Source organism: Hyperoodon ampullatus (genome assembly GCF_949752795.1).
Source record: "Hyperoodon ampullatus genome assembly, chromosome: 2".
Classification (NCBI taxonomy): domain Eukaryota; kingdom Metazoa; phylum Chordata; class Mammalia; order Artiodactyla; family Ziphiidae; genus Hyperoodon; species Hyperoodon ampullatus.
The window spans coordinates 14,224,394-14,244,812 of record NC_136915.1 but is presented as its reverse complement, the minus strand read 5'-3'; the positions used below and the strand labels follow the sequence as shown (position 1 = coordinate 14,244,812).

Sequence of the window (20,419 nt, the reverse complement as noted above, 5' to 3'; positions counted from 1 at the left end):
GAGCCCCAAACCTCCTCCCGCCTGGATTTTCAAACACGTAAGGCAGCAGCCAGCCCCACTCTCAACCCACCCAACAGAGGAGGGGGTCCCTGCACGCTTCCACCAGCACTGGCTGAGAAGCTGGTGCAGTGCCCGGCCCTGGGATGCGCTGGTGAACAAAACAGACCAGGCCCCGTTTTCATCTGTTTATGGCTGGGTGAGTGCAGAGGGACAACAACAGTCCTGGAGACAATTTCAGACAGTGACCAACACTCTGATGACAATAAAGCCACTGACGTGTCAAGACCCTGACTGGAGGTGGAGGTGACTCTGATGGAGCCGCCAGGGCAGGCCTCACTGAGGACGTGGCAGCTGAGCCGAGACTGGGGGATGAGAAGCAGCCGCCCGAGGGACATGCTGTGGGCACAGTGGTCCTGCTCCAGGCAGGGGGACAGCAGAGGCAAAGGCCTAGTGGTGGGAAGAAGCCTGGCATGTTCAGAGGCCAATAGAGGGGCCAGCGTGGCTGGGGAGCAGAGGTCACAGACCACAAGTCAAGGGCCTGCTTTCTAGTTGGCATCCCCATCTGCACAACGGGCCCAGCTGACCCCTGCAGCGACGCGAGGATCCAATCGCATAAAGCACACTTGCAGCCCAGCCCCTTCTCCAGCACCCCTCCCTCTCACTACTGCCCCCCTCCCCTAAGCCGGGGTAACGGAGATCCCAGCACACGCTGTGGTGGGGAGCAGCCTTGCCCCGGTGCCCTGACCAGGCCGACTCGGCAGAGTGCACCCCACAAGCCGAAGGCCTCCTGTCAGCCTGTCGCTAATTCATTTTTTTTTTAAATTAAGATGCAACAGTCATCCCACAGCCGACTTCCCCTCCAGCGATCAGTTAAAATGAACTCCAGACAACTGGATTAGACTTTGAAGGTGGCGATCCAGATAATGAACATGGAGGATGCGGTGTTGACACAGGGCCTGGTGAGCTACATTATTATTTAACAGGCCTCGCTGCTGCCTCTGCTGGGATCAAGGAGCTGAATAAGCAGTTGGTGGGCAAGCATCGAGCCCAGAGACAGACTGCGGCCCCGGCTCCGCAGGACGGGCTCAGCAAGGTCAGGGGCTGCCGGCAGAGGCCAAGTGGGCCTGATGGACACGGCAGGGGCTGGCCCTCGGTGCTGTCTCTGCTCAGGGCATCCTCCCCGCCTCCTCTCCCCGTTCAGCATCACAGCTGACCCACCTGCCCCGCCCAGCTCAGGGATCCTGACCTCCGAAAACCTCCCCTGTCCTCTCCCTCCTCCCCGTGTCTAGAACCCCTCGCGTCTCCCCTGGGTTCCCACCAGGCCTGGGCCTGCCCCCACGCCGCGCCCCACAGCTTTCCTTCCACTTGGCTGGCACTGACCGTCCTGGGTCTGCTCCTCATTCTGGACTCCGAGCTCCTGAAGAGCTAAGAGCAGGTCTCACTTGTGCCCACCCCCCTCGACCCCCTGCACAAAAGGCCTGCAAATCAGGACACCACCTTCCGTCTGTCCACCGCGACTATTTACTATTTACTTAGAGTCCCTGCTACGTGAGCGACGTGAGCCAGATGGACATGGGGAAATGAACAGGGTGCAATCCTTGGCCCAGAAGATGTGTTGGTGGGAAAAGCAGGCACTTAAACAATAACACTGCCCGAGAGTTACACAGGACAGGACAGAAACTGCAGGGGGACAATGCAGCTCAAAGGAGACCGAGACTCTGCCCACCCAGGCAGCCAACACAGGGGTTAAGATGCCTCAGTTCAGAACTCAGTCGGAGGCCTGAGTTCAGATCCCAACTCTGCCTCCTTCTGGCTGTGTGACTTTGGGCAAGTCACTTAACCTCTCTGGGACTCTTATTTCCTCATCTGTAAAGTGAAATAATAATAGTAGCCATCTCACAGGGTGGTTTGAGGATTAAATGAGCTAATACATGTACAGCACTTAACCTCATGCCTGGTCCACACTACACACTCAATACATGTTGGTTATTATTACTTCCTGGGGGGTGGGAGAAGCAAGGGAAAGGACCTTAGAGTTGACACAATCCCTGGATGAACACTCAATGTCTGTACACTTGGGCCAGAGCCATGCGACCACACTTCAGCTGACAGGACACTCCTGGGCCCCTGGCATGGAGCCCTAGGCAGCTCTGAGGCGCTCCAGTCCCCACAGGGGTTCTCAGCCCTGGGGGAGAGTCTAGCATGTTGCTGCCACTAAGCAATGCCTCTTGTCTGAGCTGAGGCACGCTGCTGCCGCAGGACGTGTGCTGAGCCCTCGGCACCCCTTCAGGACCACAGCTGCCTGGACAGCAGCCCAGCCTACAGGCTGCTCCTCGGGTCGTCTGGCCACCAAGCCAAGCGTGGAGCTGCTGGCTGGGTCCGGCGATCATTTAGCAGCAGCCAGACAGAGCAGTTCCCAGAGCCCCGGCACAGAGATGGGCAGGCTTCCTCTTTCCCAAGCAGCAGCGAAGCGAGGTTTTATTAAATATGCATGGCGATCGCCTCGTTACTGTGCAAAGGATTGTGTGTACTGAAGGCGAGCCGCTCGCATCGCGCCACGCACAAACTTTTCAATTTCCCCGGCTGCGGACGGCGGTGGGGCGGGGGGGTGGGGGGAGCGGCGGGCCTGGGCTCCCTCCCGCCCTTCTGCAGAGCCTCCTCCACCACCCCTTCCTCCATCCCGGCTGCCTCCACCCAGTGCCCTCCCGATGCCCTCCAGGTATGCAGAGCAGGGCAAAGGTCATATTGATCCCCTTCTTAAGGACAGCTGGTCCAGAACTAATCTTAAATCATCGCAGCCTCACGCTGGAGCCTCGTGGCCGATTGGCCCGAGGGTCAGTGGGCTGCTGCAGGGCCTGGGTGGGACTGCACGGCAGCTGGTGAGGGTCGCAATCGGGCGAGGGCCTGGCCTGGGCCCCATCCTTCCCTCCGCCCGTCTGTCTCAAGCTCCTAGGACAGCTGTCAGCAGAAGGAAGCCTTCCAGCAAGCGAAGCGAGGGGACAGCAGACCTGCAATGCGGACACACACCCCACACCCACCAACACCGCCGACTCTAAAGGAGGAGCTTGATTTTCCAAACAAACCACATATACAGCAATAAGGACTTAAGTTAGGCAAACAATTACCACAATAACCGATGCTCATCCAACACTTAGTATGTGCCAGGCACTGTGTGAAACAGCCCTTTATATAAACCCTCCCATTGAGTCCTCTTGTAACTCTACACAGTACTGCTGTCATCCCATTTTACAGATGAAGTGACTGAGGCCCAGGAAGGCCCAGGGCCTTGTCCAAGGGTGCACAGCCTGGCGGGGCAAGGATCTCCCCAATCTGAAGCAGGCTGCTGGCAAATCAGTCACCTCCAAGGGAGTGGGGTGCCCAGCAGACCCGAGGTGGGCATGGCCGGGACAGGGACAGGGTCTCTGTCTTTGATGATGCCTCCCAATTCCTCCCCCTCCCGAACGTTTCGTAGCCCTGGGAGGGGCTGCCTGGGGGCCCAGCTTTCACCAGCTCCTCAGGCCCTGCTGCCCACACCGCCTGCCCCAACCAGCAGCCACTTTGCTCCCACGGGCCTGTGGTTTCAGGGTCCTACGGCCTCTGGATCCTTTCTTAGAAGATTATTCCTTGAAAACAACTCTTAGCTCACATCCTGTCTCCCACTTTCCTCGGCTGCCTTCTCCCTCTCCTGTCCCATTTCCCCTGCTGGCAGCACTGAGAATGTCTGCTGGCCAACAGGGAGCTCTGAAAGCCTGCTCCTTCCCGTCTCGTCCGCACTCCGCTTTTGGCTTCTTCATGTTTCTGGGCTCACTTTTCCCATATGGAGAACAGAGGGCAGGCTGTGTCTCCCCCATCAGACTAGAGGCCCCCAGGGCAGAGCTGTGTCTCCCCTATCAGACAGGAGGCCCCCCCAAGGGCAGGGCTGAATCTCCCCCATCAGAATAGAGGTCCCCAAAAGTAGGGCTGAGTCTCTCCCATCAGACTGGAGGCCCCCCAAGGACAGGTTGGATCTCCCCAATCAGACTAGAGGTCCCCAAGGGCAGAGCTGTGTCTCCCCATCAGACTGGAGGCCCCTTAAGGGCAGGGTTGGGTCTCCCCCATCAGACTGGAGATGCCCAGGGACAGGGCTGGGTCTCCCCCATCAGACTGGAGGCCCTCCAAGGGCAGGGCTGGGCCCTCTTCCCTCTCACCGCTGCCCTAAGCTGGGCCCCAGTGCTCAGCTGCTGGCTGAGTCAGAGCCTGCGCAGGCTGCCAGCCGAGAAAGCTGGGAGGGCACTGGGCCTGGCGTGGTGACAATGCAGGGATGCTTGGGCAGGGGCTGCAGGGGGGCCTCATCCTTTTTCCTGACAAATGCCTTGAGACCCAGGTCAGTTGGGGACCTCTAAAGCCCTGGGGAGCCAGTCCCCACTGCTCACCCTCCTCTCAGAAGGCCGAGAAGGTGACAGGCCCTTGAGGGAAGTGACAGGGCAGGGTCCGGGGCAGCAGGGAAGCCCCCAAACGAGAACCAGGGGCTGGGAAGGGAGTCTGTGGCCGCAGCTGCTCAGGGCTCCCCGCTCCTACTCCAGCTCTGCCTGGGAGAAAGAGGACCAAGAAATCCAGAAGCTGGGGTGGGGGAGGCAGCAGTGTCCTTCCTGCTGGCGCCTCCCCGGCCCCTCCCAGAGCCCACCCCCTCTGTCCAGGCCCAGCCCCGCCAGTGAGGTCAAAGGTCCTGGTCCTGTTCAAGCAGCCCCTCAAGGGTGGGTCACCTTCAGCCCCCAGCCCTCTTCTCCTCAAAGGTTGATTATAGTTCAAAACCCAAATCCTCTGATTCTGCCCACGGCGCTGCCTTTCACCCCACCTCCCTTTCCAGCACCCAGAAGAGCCGCTAATCCAATATCTCCTGGCACTGGCACTGACCAAGCATTATCTCACTCAGCGGTGAAAGGACCGCAGGGAAAGTATGCTTGTTCCCCTTTTACAGGTGGGAAAACTTGTGTTCACAGACGGGGTCCCCCAAGGCCCCAGCAGGTGAGTGGGGGAACCGGAAGGCAGAGCCATGCATGCACAGCTCCGAACGCTGCACCTCATGCTTCAACAAAGATGGGAAAGTTAGCGCCGAGACCCTGAGGTTCAATCCCGGGTCTCAGAGCTCACCCACAGCTCCCTGGGCCTCAGTTTCTCCATCTGCCAAACCAGGACAGTGTCATCCGGGACCCGGCCCCAATCCCCTGGGATCTTACAGTCGCCTGGCTGTTGAGTAGCTGATGTATGGCTGTACGAGAGAGGATAGAGCGGGCGAGAGAAGACATGGAGGCATGCGGGGGCCTGTGTGTTCTGACCCCAAGCCCACACCCACAGCTCCCCCCTGGGCCTGGTGGCCGCTCATTTCAAGCTGATAATCCAAACAAATCAAAGAATGGCAAACATCACCAAAATACCATTCAGGGAGCCACGTGGGGATGGGAAGAAGCCCCTGGACCAGGCTCTCATCCCAGGGCTGAGGATCCAGCAGTGCTTGTGACGGGACGAGGCCGGACCCAGCAGGCTCCACGTCCACACTGTTTAAAGAGCCCAGTGCCCAGGATGGCTGCGTCCACACTGGCTATCCCCTCAGCACAGCTGGGTCCTGGGTACCAGTGGGAGCACAGGGACCCCGGCTCCACCTCCACAGGGAGCAGTAGACACAACGGAGGAGCTGGATCACTGCCCAGTGGGCTGGGGAGCCTTCCCCTCACAGCAGCCCCGAGGGTGCGTGTCAGGGCAGGAGGTGGGGCCCCACAGGGATCCTGGCCCCCTCTTGCTGCCCAGCAAACTCTGATGATCCCTGAGACGTGGCTGGGAGCCGAGAGCGGTGCCAGGTAGAATGCAAGAAGGTCTGCGAGAGTGTGCCCGGAGATGACCCCCCAAGGGCCTGGACCCACGAGCCACAAGGCAGGGCCGGTACCTGAGTCTGCAAGCTGGTGGCATCCAGGACAGTGACCCGGGGCCCACAGCTGGCCCACACGGTGTCGTCCAGGCTCAGCAGGGTGCGGACGGGCCCAGGTCCCACAGTCAGGCACACGGGCGGGCTCTCCAGGTCCCAGGGGACACCTCCTGAAGGGAAAGGAAGGAAGCAGGTCAGCAGCAGGGGGTGGGGCATGGCAAACGGGTCAGAGGCCCAGGGCTCCTCAACCCTCGGGAACCACGGGCCACAGCGGTGGGCCAAGCCTGGCTCCGTGACAGCTTCTGGCCCCTTTCTCTGCCCCTCACCCTCCCCAGTGGCATGGCGGCTGTTCCCACCTGCCTCTGTTTATGTTCCACCCGCTCTGGGGGCTGTACTCCCCACTTCTCCCTCCCTCTTTTCCTCTCTCCCTTTCCCTCTCTTCTGTGCATTCATTCCACACACACCTAGTAAGCACCTACTCCATGCCAGGCCCCGTACTGGGTGCTGTGAAGACAGAAATAAATCAGACACAGACCCTGCCCTCAAGAAAATCCCTGCTGGATGGAGAAGACAAAGGGTTAAACAGCAGTTACCATATGAAGTGCCAAGCCCAAGTGGCCAGGCGTGCACAGAGGGCCTTGAGAGCTGTTAAGATGGAAGGAACCAACTCTGCACAGGAGAATTCCAGGGAGGCTTCCCCAAAGAGGCAGCATCCACAGAGCCCTGCCAAGAAGGTGGCACATGGTGGGGAGTGTCCTGGCCCTGGTTCTGCTAGCAGCTAACTAAGGACCTTGAGTGCACCTCTCTACTTCTCAAGGCCTCAGTCTTCCCATCTGTAAAATGAGGAGGGTGCTGCGAATAAGACTGTCTCTGAGGACATTTCTGACACCGTAACTTATTGAAAATGAGTCTCGCCTTCTCACACATCTTCTCGCCTACTCCAAGGCACTCTGTCACCTCTACCAAGATCTCTGATGACCTTCCTCCTCCAGAGATGCCACCACCCCAGGTATGGAAGGAGGAAGTCCTGAGAGGCCATCAGTCCCCAGCCCACCATCCCTGAAGACAGGCAGATGAAGGGATCTGGCCCAGCATTGAACGAGGCTCTCTCCCACCACCCTCAGGGATGCTCGGCTCACCCAAGAACATGCCAAGGATCTTCCCTGGCATGAGAGCGGTGCCCACGGAGACTGGTTTTTCTCTGAAGCTACACCCGATGCCACACAGAACCCCACAGGCTGTCCTGTCTGCCAGGGTGCCAGATGGGACAGGAGGGTTGAGCAGGATGTGGGGCACACCTCTGAGATACCGTCAGCAGTGGAAGGCAGGACAGAGCCTGCCGCTGGCTTGCCAGTGCCCGGCCACTCCCATCCCCCCCTCCACAGGGTCCCTGGAAGGGGTGCAAAGCAGCCCCGGCACAGGGCCTCCCTCTGAGCCAGCTGCTGGGTGGTGCGATGGAGCACAGCTGTCTGCAGAGCTGGAGGGGTGTGGCAGGAAGACCCATGGGAGACAGACCAGATTCCCCCACCAGCACCCTCCCCTCCCCTTCCTGTCAAGCAGGTTCTCCTCTCCCCTTCAGCCCTACTTAAATGTGGCAGACTCCCAGCTCAGCTAAGAGTTGGAAAATACACCCCCCAGCCCCCGCCCAACCAACACACATCCAGTTCTTTCCAGCCCATGAATAGGAGCATGTGGGAAGCTGTGGCCTCTCAACCTCTGCATTAACTTGGATGGGTAATGGTGACGTCACCTCTCTGAACCTTAGTTTCCTCATCTGTAAAGTGGGCACGATAACCGTGCCTACACCTCACCGGATGTTGGAGGGATCAAATTAAATGTGTAGAATGTTTAGCACAGGGTGGGCACCCAGTGAGAAGCGTTGACAGCTGTTGCCACATTCTGTTACACGTGGGCATGCCAGGCACTCTTTTCATGAATTATTTCATTACCTCCCACCAGCCTATGTGGAAGATTCTATTCTTATCCCTGTTTTACAACTGAGAAAACTGAGACCCAGAGTTTAGAGAACCAGTCCGAATCACACAGCTCAACAGGACCCGCTGCTCATTAGCTCTGGCCGTTGGCTGTCTTTTGACACAACACGAGAGCCCGCAGAAGGGCACTGACTGATGCGACGGCAGACACCCAGGGAGCCCAGAGCTTGCACAGAGCCACCCAAGAAGGGTGGGCCAAGCAGGGTTGGAACTCGGCTAACTCTGGTCCTGGCCTCCTTCCCCAGTCCCTGCTGCCCTCTCAGGTTCCAAGGGTTTCCAAAGGTCTCTGGGGAGAGTGACCATGACGCAGCCAGGCCTCCACAAGGGACGCTGACCCCCATCAGGACACCAGAGCCACAAAAATAAGAGGCTTTGCGCGCCCTCCAGTGGCCAGAGGTGAGTGGTGCTTGTGGCCAGAAGCTGGAGCTCCCGCCACTAAGGCTAAGGTGGGGGCTGAGACCCCTGCCAGGATGGAAGCAGCTGGGATACTGGAACCACACCCCCAAAACGGAAATGCGAGCTCTGTCCCGTGGGCAGTGATGACCAGCAAAGCCCGTGCACCCTCTACTCTCTACCTTCCTGGAATAGCATGGCTGCCTGGGGTAGGGGGTAGCGTCTGCTGCCCTTGAGGGTCACATGTGCACTGACCACTCCTCCGCCTGCTGGGTGTCTCCTGAGAGCCCTGACTCCAGGAGAGAATGATTAACTGATAAAATGTAATAATACCGATATCATTATATCAAAAAGGACACAGGACAGGAGCCCCTGATCCGAAGGCCCATGGTGGGACCCTAAACAAGAGGTTTCCCCTTGCTGGGACTCAGTTTTCCAATCTGCACCCCAAGGGGACAGAACTCTGACCTCTAAGGTTCTTCCCAGCCTCCACAGGCCACAAGTCTAAGACTTTAAACATAATCATTGTGAGCTCTGGGCAGGGCTAGACCCCTACCCACCCCAAGCCTGCCAGGGGATCCATCCCTCCACCTGCTCCCTGCCCACCAGAGGCTCTAGGTACACATACTCCAGAACACACATGCACGCCTACAAATTCACACCCGGCCCCTGCATGACAGCCCATTCGTGAGAGCTGGGCCCGGCATCAGCTCTCACGCCAGATGAATGGAGATGAAGCCCCTGTCTCAGCAAGAGCAACTTCAAGAGGCAGAAGTCCCTCCTCCCCCAGGTTGCAGGGGAGAAAGCCCAGCCGGTGTCCTTGGGGGTCCAGATCGAGCCAGAACCAGAAGTTAGGACACAGAGTGCAAGTCGTTGAGATCGAGGGGGACCCAAAGGGCAGCCGGTACCCCAGAAGTAATGACAACAGTAACAGTGGTGATGGTGGAAAGGTAACAGCCGTGAGTCTCTGTGCCCAGGCTCCATTCTGGGCACTTGTGTGACTGACCACACCTGGCCTTCACAACCACCCGCTGCAGTGGGGCTGAATTCATCCCCATTTTACAGGTGAGGAAACTGAGGCTCCAAGAGGAGCAGCAGCAACAGGCCCGATCTCTCACAGCAGGGACCCAATCCCGACAGCCTGACCACACCCCAGACCATCATTCACCCATTCCATCGTCCGGTTCTTCCAGGGGGGTGACCCTGGCCCACGTCCCCAGCATCTAACCAGGGACATTCCCACACCCCAAACCAGTCCTGGTCACGCTCCTGTCTCTGCTCGGAGCTGGGGGTGGGGGCGGACAGAGGGGGTCCAGGCAGCTCCACCCAAACACAGGATGGGCAGGGGCAGGGGTTGCCTGGCTCATGTCCCAGCACAGTGCCAGCCACCTCGTGGGCACTGAACGTGTATTTGCTGAGTGAGTGAATGAACGAATGAGGGAATGAATGCTGATAAGCGGAGGCTCCTGGGGGCAGCAGACTGACTGCCACGGCCACACTGCCATGGAGTCGGATTCTCCATCTGTCACCTGAAGCTTGGACTCCAAGGCCCCCCCAGCTCTGACAGCCCAGGACTCCAAGTGGCCTGACGACCTTAGAATCTTCACAGTCACCTCACAGCTGGTCCTGGTTTCACAGGACCTCCAGGACTCAGCAGGTCCCCAGGTTGGTTTCTGCCTGTTTCACCCAGTATTTCTGGTCCTGCACTTCTCCAATGAGCCAAAGCTGGGCCAGGGATGCCAGCTTTATCTGGTCTTGGTCTTAGCCAAACCCAGGCAAGACGGCAAACCTGTCATATGAACACTGACACATATCTTATCAGTATCTGCTCCGCGCCCAGAATAAGGGTCTGGATTATTCACAATCCCCATGGGGCACCAGAGGTGGGTTCTGCGGGCCCAAGGCCAGGGAGGCTGGCCTGGGAGCAGCTCCCAGCTCCAGCTTCAGGGCTGGGATGGAGTGGGGGTATCTGAGGGGTATCCAAGGCCCCACGGCTGGGTCATGGGCCAGGCTGATGATTCCAGACCCAGCCACATGCAGCCCAGATGAAAGGTGTGTGGTCCTGAGAGCCCCCCTTGCTGCCCTGGCCACCTCTGGAGGACACCATAGGAAGGGGAGGCACCAGGCCAAGGTCTCTCCCAGAGGCCTCCCTGGCCAAAGCCAAACCAAAAGCCAGAGGGTGGGCTCCCATGGACAGAGTGACCCAGACTCCCCTACCCGGCTGGCTGTGGCAGCCTCCCAGACAGCCTGCCGACGTCCACTCCATCCACCAGCCACAGTGCTCGGCCACTCCCAACACTTCCCTCCACTTCCCATCGACCGAGACAAACCCGAGGCCCGCAGGGTCCAGTCCATCTACTCCCGGACCCTGCCTGGTGCCGCTTCCCACTCCGGCTACTGTCCAGCAAGACAGCCTCCCCACCAGACCAACCACTCTCCTGCTTCCAGGTCTCTGCACATACACTTCCCTCGGCGAGAACACTGCTCCCCCAACTCTTCACTGGCCTGGCCGCTTCTCCTTCTTCAGGTCTCACCTTCAGGATCTCACTCCTTAGAGAGGCCTTCGCCAACCAGCCCACCCAACGCACAGGGGGTCAGGCTCTCACCCGACACCCTCTTCCTCCTCTTAGGACCCTCAGCACGATGTGTAATTGTAAGCTTCCTGCCTGTTCATTTGACTCATGTATAAATTTAACTTGTCTCCCTCTATAAACTGTGAGGGTGGGCTCACATCTGGTTTGCTGGCCACCATATCCATGGTGCACAGTAGGTGCTCAGTAAATATTTGGGGGACAAATGTTTGCAAGGTGGGACAGCTAGTGGAGCACCTCAACCTCCTCCTCTAGGCAAGACAGTACCCGGCCAGCCCTGGAGGGAGGAGACTTAGGTTCAGGTCTCGGCTCACCTGTGGGACTCTAGGCAGTCCCTTCCCACCCAGAAGATGAGGGTGTGGCATCTGATGGTCCCCAATGGCTCTTTTGGTTGTGACAAACCACCAGACTCCAATCCCAGGCTGAAAGCCAATGGTTAGAGCCCATCCCCCTATGGGTTGAATTGTGTCCCCCAAAATTCAGTCATTGAAGTCTTAACCCCTAGCACCTCAGAACGTGACCTTGGTTGGCAACAGGGTTGGTGCAGTTGTAATTGGTTAAGATGAGGTCATATTGGAGGAGGGTGGGTCCCTAATCCACTATGACTGGGGTTCTTATTCCAAAGGGCTATTTGGACACAGGCTCACCCAAAGAGAACACCACATGAAGATGGGGGTTATGGGGCCACAAGCCAAAGAACTACCCAAAGCTGGGAGAGAGGCCTGGAACAGATCCTTCCCCAGTGCATTCCAAGGGAGCACGGCCCTGCCGACGCCTTGATCTTGCACTTCCAGCCTCCAGAATGTGAGACAATAAATTACACTGTATAAACCAGCCCGTTTGTGGTACTTCGTCATGGCAGCCCCAGCAAACCGATACACCCCCCTCGCCTCCTCCCAACCCGGACGCCCAAACTGATGAGTCAGGAACCAAGACGGAAAGGGCTGCAGGCAGCCGAACTGGCGGCTGAGAAGCCAGCGCGGGCAGGGCAGGGCTCCCAATCTCCCGTGGGAGCCAGAGGGTAAAAGTCCCCTGAGAACCCCTGATCTAAAGCTCCAAAAATCTGAGCCCATATTGACATTCACACGCACAGTCTGTCTGACGGTGAGAGGGATTTTTCCTCCTCCCTCTATCCCCTTTAATTAAAAAGTATAAATGCCTTATTGAAAGCTAATTTAAAATACCAACACAGTGCCAAGTGGCAAAAAGAAAAAAAAAAAAAAAAAAAGCTCAGTACAAATATCCGTTTATAATCCTGCAACAGGCTATGATGACGCAGCAATTAGAGGCGCATGGGAGGGGGAGGGAGGCTGGGGCTTCGGCACATCAGCCACCTCTGGGGGTGCTGGGGGCAGCTCTCTGCTCTGCCCAGCCCTTGTCATTGGACTGAGAGCTGAATGAGTCACAAGGGGACAGGGGACCACAGCACTCGTGTCCCTCCCCGAGTCTCAGCATCAGCATCCGTAAAGGGGAGGCAGTTCTCAAGGGTCGCGGTGAGAATTAAGATAATGCGCCTGCATAAGCATTTCACCCCATCCTGGCATACGGCAGCTCAAACGCTGTCAGCTTTGCCCTCCAGATGTTATTATCTGTGCCATCAATGACTTAATAAAATAATGGAGATTGAAATGCCTCACCCCACTGGGCACTCGCTGTGCCAGGTCCTATGCTTTGCCTTCACTGAACCTTTTACCCAACAGGTACCCATGAGCTGTGGGTGTTACAATTATTCCCATTTTACAGATGAGGAGACTGAGGCACAGAGAAGAAGCTGCTCACCCATGGACACATCTGTCATCAGGGCAGAGTGTGGACATGCAGCCAGATCTATCTGAGCCCAGAGACCCTGCTCTTCTCCAGCAGAGTTTCCCACCAGTGGGCTGAGCTGCCTGTATGGTAGTGAGCACCCCGTTTCTGTGGGGATCAGGGATCTCCAATCTCCCCAGCACTTCGATTCCCTGATTTTTTTCTGAGCTGCCTCCTTGGCCTGCCTCCCATAGACGCTCTGGTACAGCATGTGGCTCTCAGTCAGGGAGAGAGATGTCCCCATCGCCCCCAGCCCCCCATCCTTACCGCTGGTCCCGGGGTACGCGGCGAGGGTCCCATCCTGCAGGCCGGCAAACAGGTGGAAGGGGCTGTGCTGCAGGCAGAGCACGGGCTGCAGGCCTGGGCTCCTGCAGGTCGCCAGGCACTGGGTGCCCGTGTCCACGCTGCTGTAAACCAGGATGCTGTGGGGAGAGGTTGAGTGACTCACTTAGCCCCCCAGGTGCCCACTCCCCACGTGCCCCCCTGGTGAGAGGCTCCGAGCCCCCCCAACCAAGCTCAGCCAGCCTCCCTGCTGTGTGAACAGGCCGATGCTCGGACTTTCCCATGGGTGGCCTTTAGAGGATGGTGCCCGTGGAAAACAGGGGGCTCTGGATGCAGCACAATAGAGGGGCTAAGAGAACAGTTTTCAGGGTCACACAGACCCGAGGGTGAATTCAGACGTGCCCCATCCAGCTGACTGACCTGGACTGCTGAGCCTCAGCCCTCTCCAAAAAACGGGGCCGTGATGCCTACCTCACGGCCATAAAAAGGAATGACGCACCGACATGTGCTACATGGGTGAACCTTGAAAATGTTATGGGGAGCGAGAGAAGTCAGGCACAAAAGGCCACACACTGTGTGACTCCATTTGCCTGAAATGTGCAGAAGAGACAAATACAGAGCAATGGGAAGTGGACTAGTGGTTCCCAGGGATTGGGGCAGGGAATGGGAGGTGATACAGGGTTTCTTTTGGGGGTGGTGAGAATGTTCTAGAACTATGTAGTGGTGATTGTTGCCCATCATGAATGTACTGGAAGCCACTGAATTATACGATTTTAAATGGTTAAAGTGGTGAATTTTATGTTGCTTGAATTTGATCTCATTAAAAGCAAAGAGTGTTCACCAGACCCCTGGGTTCCGTCGACCCAGACCAGGACATCACAGAGCCTCTAGTGTCTCCAAGTTGGTTCTATGTATGTTAGCTTTTAGCTCCTCCCCCAGCTGCTTGTGTGGGAAACACTTCATAGTGGGGCTACTGTGAGGCTCACGGCCCCTGGCCCAGGGAGCAGCACACAGTAGGTGCTCAGGAAACATCCTCTCTCCCCGCTTCCCCTGACTCTAGGACAGGCATGAAAAGCTTGGAGCTATGAGGAGGACGTGGGGGTGCAGCCCATCTCAGGATCTTGTTCATCACCATCTTCACCTTCCATTTAAGTGGGATGAATATTCATCCTCCATCCACACGGCTGGACCCTCCAGCAGGCTAAACTCTGGCGGGAGTGCCCCTTGCTGCAAGGAAGTATTGCTGACTCACCAGCTCCGGGAGGGTCTTACTGGGGGAGCCCCCTCTGCCAGCAGGTCTCATAACCTGGGAACACCCAGGATGCCTACCCGCCCTGCAAAGCTAACTGAGGCCACAGCTGGGTGGATGCTGTCAATGACAGAGAAGGGACCTGAAGGCTTCACATGTCCCATGTCCTAGTGGACTCTCACAGCGGCCCTGCATGGAAGGATGCTAACACCCACTTTACAGACAAGAAACTGAGGCTCAGAGCGGTTAAATGGCATGAGGAAATAGCAGATCCAAACCCAGCTCTGGCTGACACTGGAGTCAGCGTTGCCCTCGGTACCACACTACCCGGAAGAGAGCCAGCTTGCACGAAGCAGCCACTGAAGGGTCCTGACACTGGGCACCCCTGGCTCCCCCTCTCTGCTCTCAACCAGGGGTGGAGAATGTTGGTGGGTGACAAGCCAAAGCTACACGGACAGCCTCCGATGCACCTGCCCAGCCCTGCCCCAGGCTGTTCCCAGCCCCTCCTCCCCAGGCCCCTAACCTGCCATCCTGGAGCCCGAGGCAGACGGTGGGGTGCACTCCAGCCGAGGCGTCAGCAGCTGAGCACTTCTTGTCTCCGTCTCTGCTCTCCCCCTCCTCCGGCTCCGGAATGTACTCCATGCAGAGCACAGGGGCCACCAGCGGGAAGGACTTGACGGTGCGGGGCGCGGGCCGGTTCAGGGAGAAGATCTCGACCTGGCCCCCTGCACCCTCCTGCCCGCCCCCGACCTGGGGCAGAGACCCAGAGAGGCCATCAGGGGAGAACCATGAGAGCAGAGGCAGAGCTCAGCCCTGCCTCCCAGGGACCCGTCCCGAACCTCTACTTGCCACTGGGGTTAGGTATCAAGAGAAATGTCCGCCCTCCTGCCCACACATATCCTGCTGTCACTGAAGGTCGCTGGGTCCCAGCTGCCATGGCAACAAGTTAGATTCAGGGCCCAAAGGAAATCAGGTAAAGAACTAAGGTGGACTAGATATCCGGTCAGCTTTCTATTTCCTTATCTCCAGGGTGAATTTCAACCAACAAATAGTGAGCATACACTCTGCTCTTTAAAATGTCCTTCTCTGTGCTGTTCACTGTTTTACCTCTGTGTCTAGCACATGGCAGGCACTCATTATATACTTGCTGAGTGGATGGATGGATGGATGGATGGATGGATGGATGGATGGATGGATGGATGGAAGGATGGATGAATGGATGGACAGATAATTATAAGGATGGATGGATGGATGGAAGGATAATGGATGGATGGATGGATGGATGGATGGATGGATGGATGCATCATGTGCTAGACACTGAGGAAACAGTGAAGAACAAATCACCCTCAGAAGGGACATTTGGGCTGAACTCTGAAGGGTGAGCCAGAGTTTCCCTGCTTAAGTATCTGGAGACAGGAATAAGCAAGAGGAAGTAGAGGATGACCAGAGGGGTGGTGAGGCTGGAACCTCAGAGAATCTATGGGAGGTCACCATCTGCACACCAGGAGCATGGGAGGTGCAGAACACCTATTTGAATCCAGGGAGGCTCTGCCAGGAACCCCAGGGGCAGAAAGGTGGGCTGGGATCTCCGTGAGAGATGGGCAGCCCTGCCCCCTGTCTCCTGGAGTGAACACCCTGCCATCCAGATATTCCACGCAGCTTCCCGTTCATTTCCATCATGGCACCAAGGCCACTTCCAAGCTCACAAATAAGTGAGCTTATTTGTCCCTTGGTTTTCTGTTGTCCCTGGTGAGGTCACACCTGCCAACTCGGAGCACAGAGCCTGGCACAGAAGTTCCCAGGAAGACCTTGCTGGCTGAAGGTGCAGAAAATGGGGGCCACAGGCAGGCAGCCTTCTCCAGCACCCACCCTGGGTGCCACCCTCCCTGCTCATGCCCTGAGGCCAGAATCCCTGGCTGGGCCTGGGGGTTACTCACCCAGAGGTAGCCCTGTGGAAGGGAGGTGCTGACAGCCGAGAAGCCCAGCAGGGGACAGCTGACAGGGCTGTGGATCAGGGCCCCAAGCTGCAGAGACAGACAGCACACACAGGGTTAAGTGTCGAGGTGACTGAGATGCTGACATTTGACAGCAAGACCTTGGTCTGAACCACCCGAGGGGCTGTTAAACCTGCAGATTCCTGGGTCCCCTTCAGGCCCCGAGTGAGGCCCCTGAGGGTGGAGCCAGAAAAGGGGCAGGTTCCTCTCCAGGCAGCTCCTGTGCACTCGCACTGGACCATCTCTCTCCTAAAAACTTCTGGCCAAAAGGGGCCTGAATGAAACTCTGCGCCAGCAGAGGGATTTTCAAACCAGGCAACTTCCAGATAAGATTTGTTGAAAACCACTAATGCCCACCCCCCATATTTTACAAACGGGGAAAATGAGGTCCACGGAAGACACGCAATTGCCCGAGGCCACGGGGACGGTAAGTGCATCCCCCAGGGAAGCACGATGGAGGGGGATCCTCAGGTCAACAGAGCCCCTCTGCAGACGACCCCTCCAGGACCAGAGGGCTGGGTCCGCGGTCTGGGGGCTCCGTCTGTAATGGACTGTCACTGAGAACCACCAGCCGCTTGTTCCTTGTGCATCTGCTGCCCCAAACCCCATTCCTGGTGGCTCTCTGGGGCCTGTTTCCTGAGCTAGATCTGCCCGTCTGTCTCTCCCTGTCCACATTGGCCAGGACAGCAACGTGAGGAGATGGCCTGGCCCTTTCATGGGCCTTGCTGGAAACTCCAGCCGGACTGAAGGAGAAGGAGGCTGAGTGGGGAGAGCTCCAAGGTGCCCCCAGGAGAAATGCAGCACCACCGGACCTTTTGACAGGCAGGTGCTGCCCTCTGCTGGTCCTGAAGGCCCGGCCAATCCCAGCCCTGCTAGAATATTCTACGAAAGTCTCTAATGGCCATGGGTGAGGGGACCCAAAGAGGTCACCGCATCCAGCCCCCTCATTTAGGAGGTGGCAAACTTGAAGTTTGGTGGGTGGGGGGATGTGACTGGTTCAAGGTCACACAGCAAGTTAATGGCAGAGTCGGGGCTGGAATTCAGTTTCGAATCCCAGCCTAGTGCTCTTTCTGGTTGAACTCTACCCAGAGGCCAGACTGCCAGGCTGGAGACCTTGGCACTCTGGGATACAACTTATGCCAGGCCTCCTGGGCACCCTCAGGCCCCTGTTCCCCATCACTTTGCTTCTTGGGGGGCCACATCCAGCTGGGTGCCTGGCCCTTTCTGCCAGGCTGCTGCTCCTGTCCTCTCAGACGGGGAGGGGGCAACCGCAGCCCTGGCTCAGACGTTTCCATGGCAACTCCAGCGGGCCGGATGTCAGCCCGGTCAACAGAGCCTGGGTCCAAGACGATGGCAAAAAACCTCAAACGGCTCCTTGGAGGGGGAAGGCCCTGGACCCAGAAGTCCTGTCCATGCCAGGAAGCCGACTCCCCAAAATCGAGGTGCCCCATAAAGAGCAGAGGAGAGCACAGGCTGTAGAAAGGAGGCCAGCTTTGGATGCAGCCAGCGGGCTCCAGTCCCAGCTCAGCCGCTACCAGTTGGGTGACCCCACAAACCCGTTCTTCGTGGTCATGGGGACCTTGACATCTTGTCAGGATGGACTTGGGGACTAGAGATGGTGGCCATGAAGCCCGGCAGCGGCCACTGCTTACAAGGACTTCCTGGGGGACGCGTGAGCACTCAATAAGCAGTAACGCTGTCAGCAGAACAACAGGACAACACTATGGGGGAGGGGCTATTCCACACGAGGCGCTGTAACACACAGGAGACAGGGACCCCCGAACAGCAATTCCGGCGGATGGAGGGTGACAGCCGGGACAGAACTCACTTAGCTAGTGTACTGAGGCCTAGGAAAGCCTGCCAACAAGACCCTCTGCAGCTCTGGGATGCAGCCCCCAGGCCCCCAAGATGCTTGCGTGTTAAATCTCCCCAGAGTGAGCAGTACCCCACCCCCTCCCCAAGGCCCTGTCCCCAGCCAGGCCTCTAACTGGACCTCAGCCCAAGGGAGAATGGGTTTGCCCTGAGCCCTCCCCTTCCCACCCGCCTTGCCCACCAGGGAGAGGCTTACACCTCGGATGGAGCCCAGGTTCAAGAAGAACCTCGCAACACCTGACAGTCAGGCTATCGGAAACCCCCCACAACAGACACCAGTGACTTTTCTTTCCTGGGGACCAAGATGTCCTCAAATATTTGCTTCCAGTTCTTGAACTCCAAAGGCAGGGCACACAGCAGACAATAAGCATTTGACAAGAATCGTGTCATTGAACCCTCACTATAACCCAATCAGGGAGGCACCACGGCCACCCCAGTTTACGCACTGAAGACACAGCTGTGACATCAAGAGCCGAAGTAGCATTCCTGATGTCACACAGCTGGGACATGCAGAGCTGGGATTCAAACCCACGGCAGGGCTTCCCTGGTGGCGCTGTGGTTGAGAGTCTGCCTGCCGGGAGGATCCCACATGCCGCGGAGCGGCTGGGCCCGTGAGCCATGGCCGCTGAGCCTGCGCGTCCGGAGCCTGTGCTCCGCAGCGGGAGAGGCGAGGCCACAACAGTGAGAGGCCCACACACCGCAAAAAAAAAAAAAAAAACCCAGGGCAGGGTGGCTCCCGTGGGTGCTCTTGCCCTCCCCCAAGCAATTCACTGATGAGTCTGAAGGCCATGGTGCAGCCCAGCGTGGGGACCGGCCATCTTCAGCACTTAGAGAGATGCTCTATCCTTCAGCCCCAGCATCCCTGTTCCCTTGAGGGAAAGAACCCAACACACACCCCCATCTGGCTGGCAGTACAAGAGGTCTGAGCTCATCTACACTGGGAGAGGGGCTGGGATAACAAGCCTTCCCGGGAGAACAGCCTCGGCTGCAGCTCTCGTTAGGCCAGCCGCAGAGCCCGAGTCCTGGGCCCCCGGGACTGGGCCTGGGAAGAGGCGTAGGCAGGGGCCCACACGCTCACATCTGTTTATGGTAATTGGACAAGGCCCTGGCGCTCAAGGCCCTAATCCACCTGCTGTCACACGGAGCTGATGGGCACATGTGTCTGGTCCAGGGTGGGAGGCAGGTGCAAGCAGAGGGCACGGTGTCTTGGGGCCCAGCAAACGGGGACTTGCAGGTTCTGATAAGTCCCTCGGGAGCTCCACGGGCCCGTCACTCGCGGGGATTCCCTCACAGCTCCCTTGGATCACTCGGAGTCGGGGCGGAGGGTGGTGCTCCTCAGGAGAGGTCGGGCAGCGGGCAGGGAGGAGGCTGAGGGTGCTTCCAGCCTACACGGCCCCAGCCCCATGAGCTTCACGTGAGGAGATTCTCAGGCCCAAGTCCCCCCAGGGAGAGGAGGCAGATGGCTGCCCGCTCAGGTGGGCGTTCCTTGCAGGGAGGCCCCGGAGGCTGCGGCCTGTCTGTGACCCCACCACCCCGTGTGGCCTGTCAGGGCACAGGCCCGCGTCCTGTATTCCCCAGAGGCCCAAGGCCCCGGGGGAAGATGGGACAATCCATTCCCCACCCCAGAAGTCCTTTTCCATGGGATGCGGTAGGGCCAGGAGAGCTGCAGGCAGGGGGGACCTGAACCGTCCCCACCCCGAGGCCCACAGGCAACCCCCAGGAGGTAAGAGCCTCCTGTTATCAATAAATAAGGACTGAAGCCCCACAAAGGCCGGGAATGTTTTGTGGGGGGATCGCGTGGGGGCACATGCCAGCCAAGCCCCAGGGAGAGGCGGGGAGGAACAGGATAGGGCAGGGGTCAAGAACACCCTCCTTGCCCAGCGGGCAACTTAGCACTCCTGAATCCCTTCTCTCAGCTGCAAGGACTAGCAGCCCCTCCTCTGAGGGCAGCTGCGGGGATCAGAGTTCATTGCTGGGAAGTGCCCAGAACGGAGCCTGGCACAGATGCCTCTGGGAAGGGCCTGACCCCAAGTTGTCAAGACTAAAGGACTTTAGGTCTTATCGCTGTTGCTGTTGTTGTTGTTATTACGGCCACTGTCTACTGAGCACCCGCTACCAGTCAAGCTCAGTGTTGCAAACCTGACCCAGCCTCTCCCACTGAATCCCTAAATCAGGCTGCGGAACAGGAAACAGCAGCCCACACCGCTGACACCAGCTTTCGGGAGCGCAAGCCAAATACTCAGCTCATCCATCCTCTCCCTCACCCTCAGCCCCCGTCTCATCTCTCACCAGTTCAGCCATTCCTACCCCAGAGCACTGCCCCACTGTTTCCCCACCAG

General features: G+C 58.0%; 1 protein-coding gene across 3 annotated transcripts in view; it reads right to left on the bottom strand.

Moving 5' to 3' along the window:
* The window catches only part of ARHGEF10L (Rho guanine nucleotide exchange factor 10 like), a gene marked incomplete at its 5' end in the record, with an annotated part of 109,303 nt that overhangs the window by 22,319 nt on the left and 66,565 nt on the right, over positions 1-20,419 (bottom strand). For all 3 annotated transcript variants that reach the window (XM_079697396.1, XM_079697395.1, XM_079697397.1), the window contains 4 exons: positions 5,921-6,069; positions 12,951-13,105; positions 14,738-14,964; positions 16,152-16,238. In XM_079697396.1, coding sequence (XP_079553522.1) covers positions 5,921-6,069; positions 12,951-13,105; positions 14,738-14,964; positions 16,152-16,238 — 618 coding nt within the window. The remainder of the gene's footprint in view (positions 1-5,920; positions 6,070-12,950; positions 13,106-14,737; positions 14,965-16,151; positions 16,239-20,419) is intronic.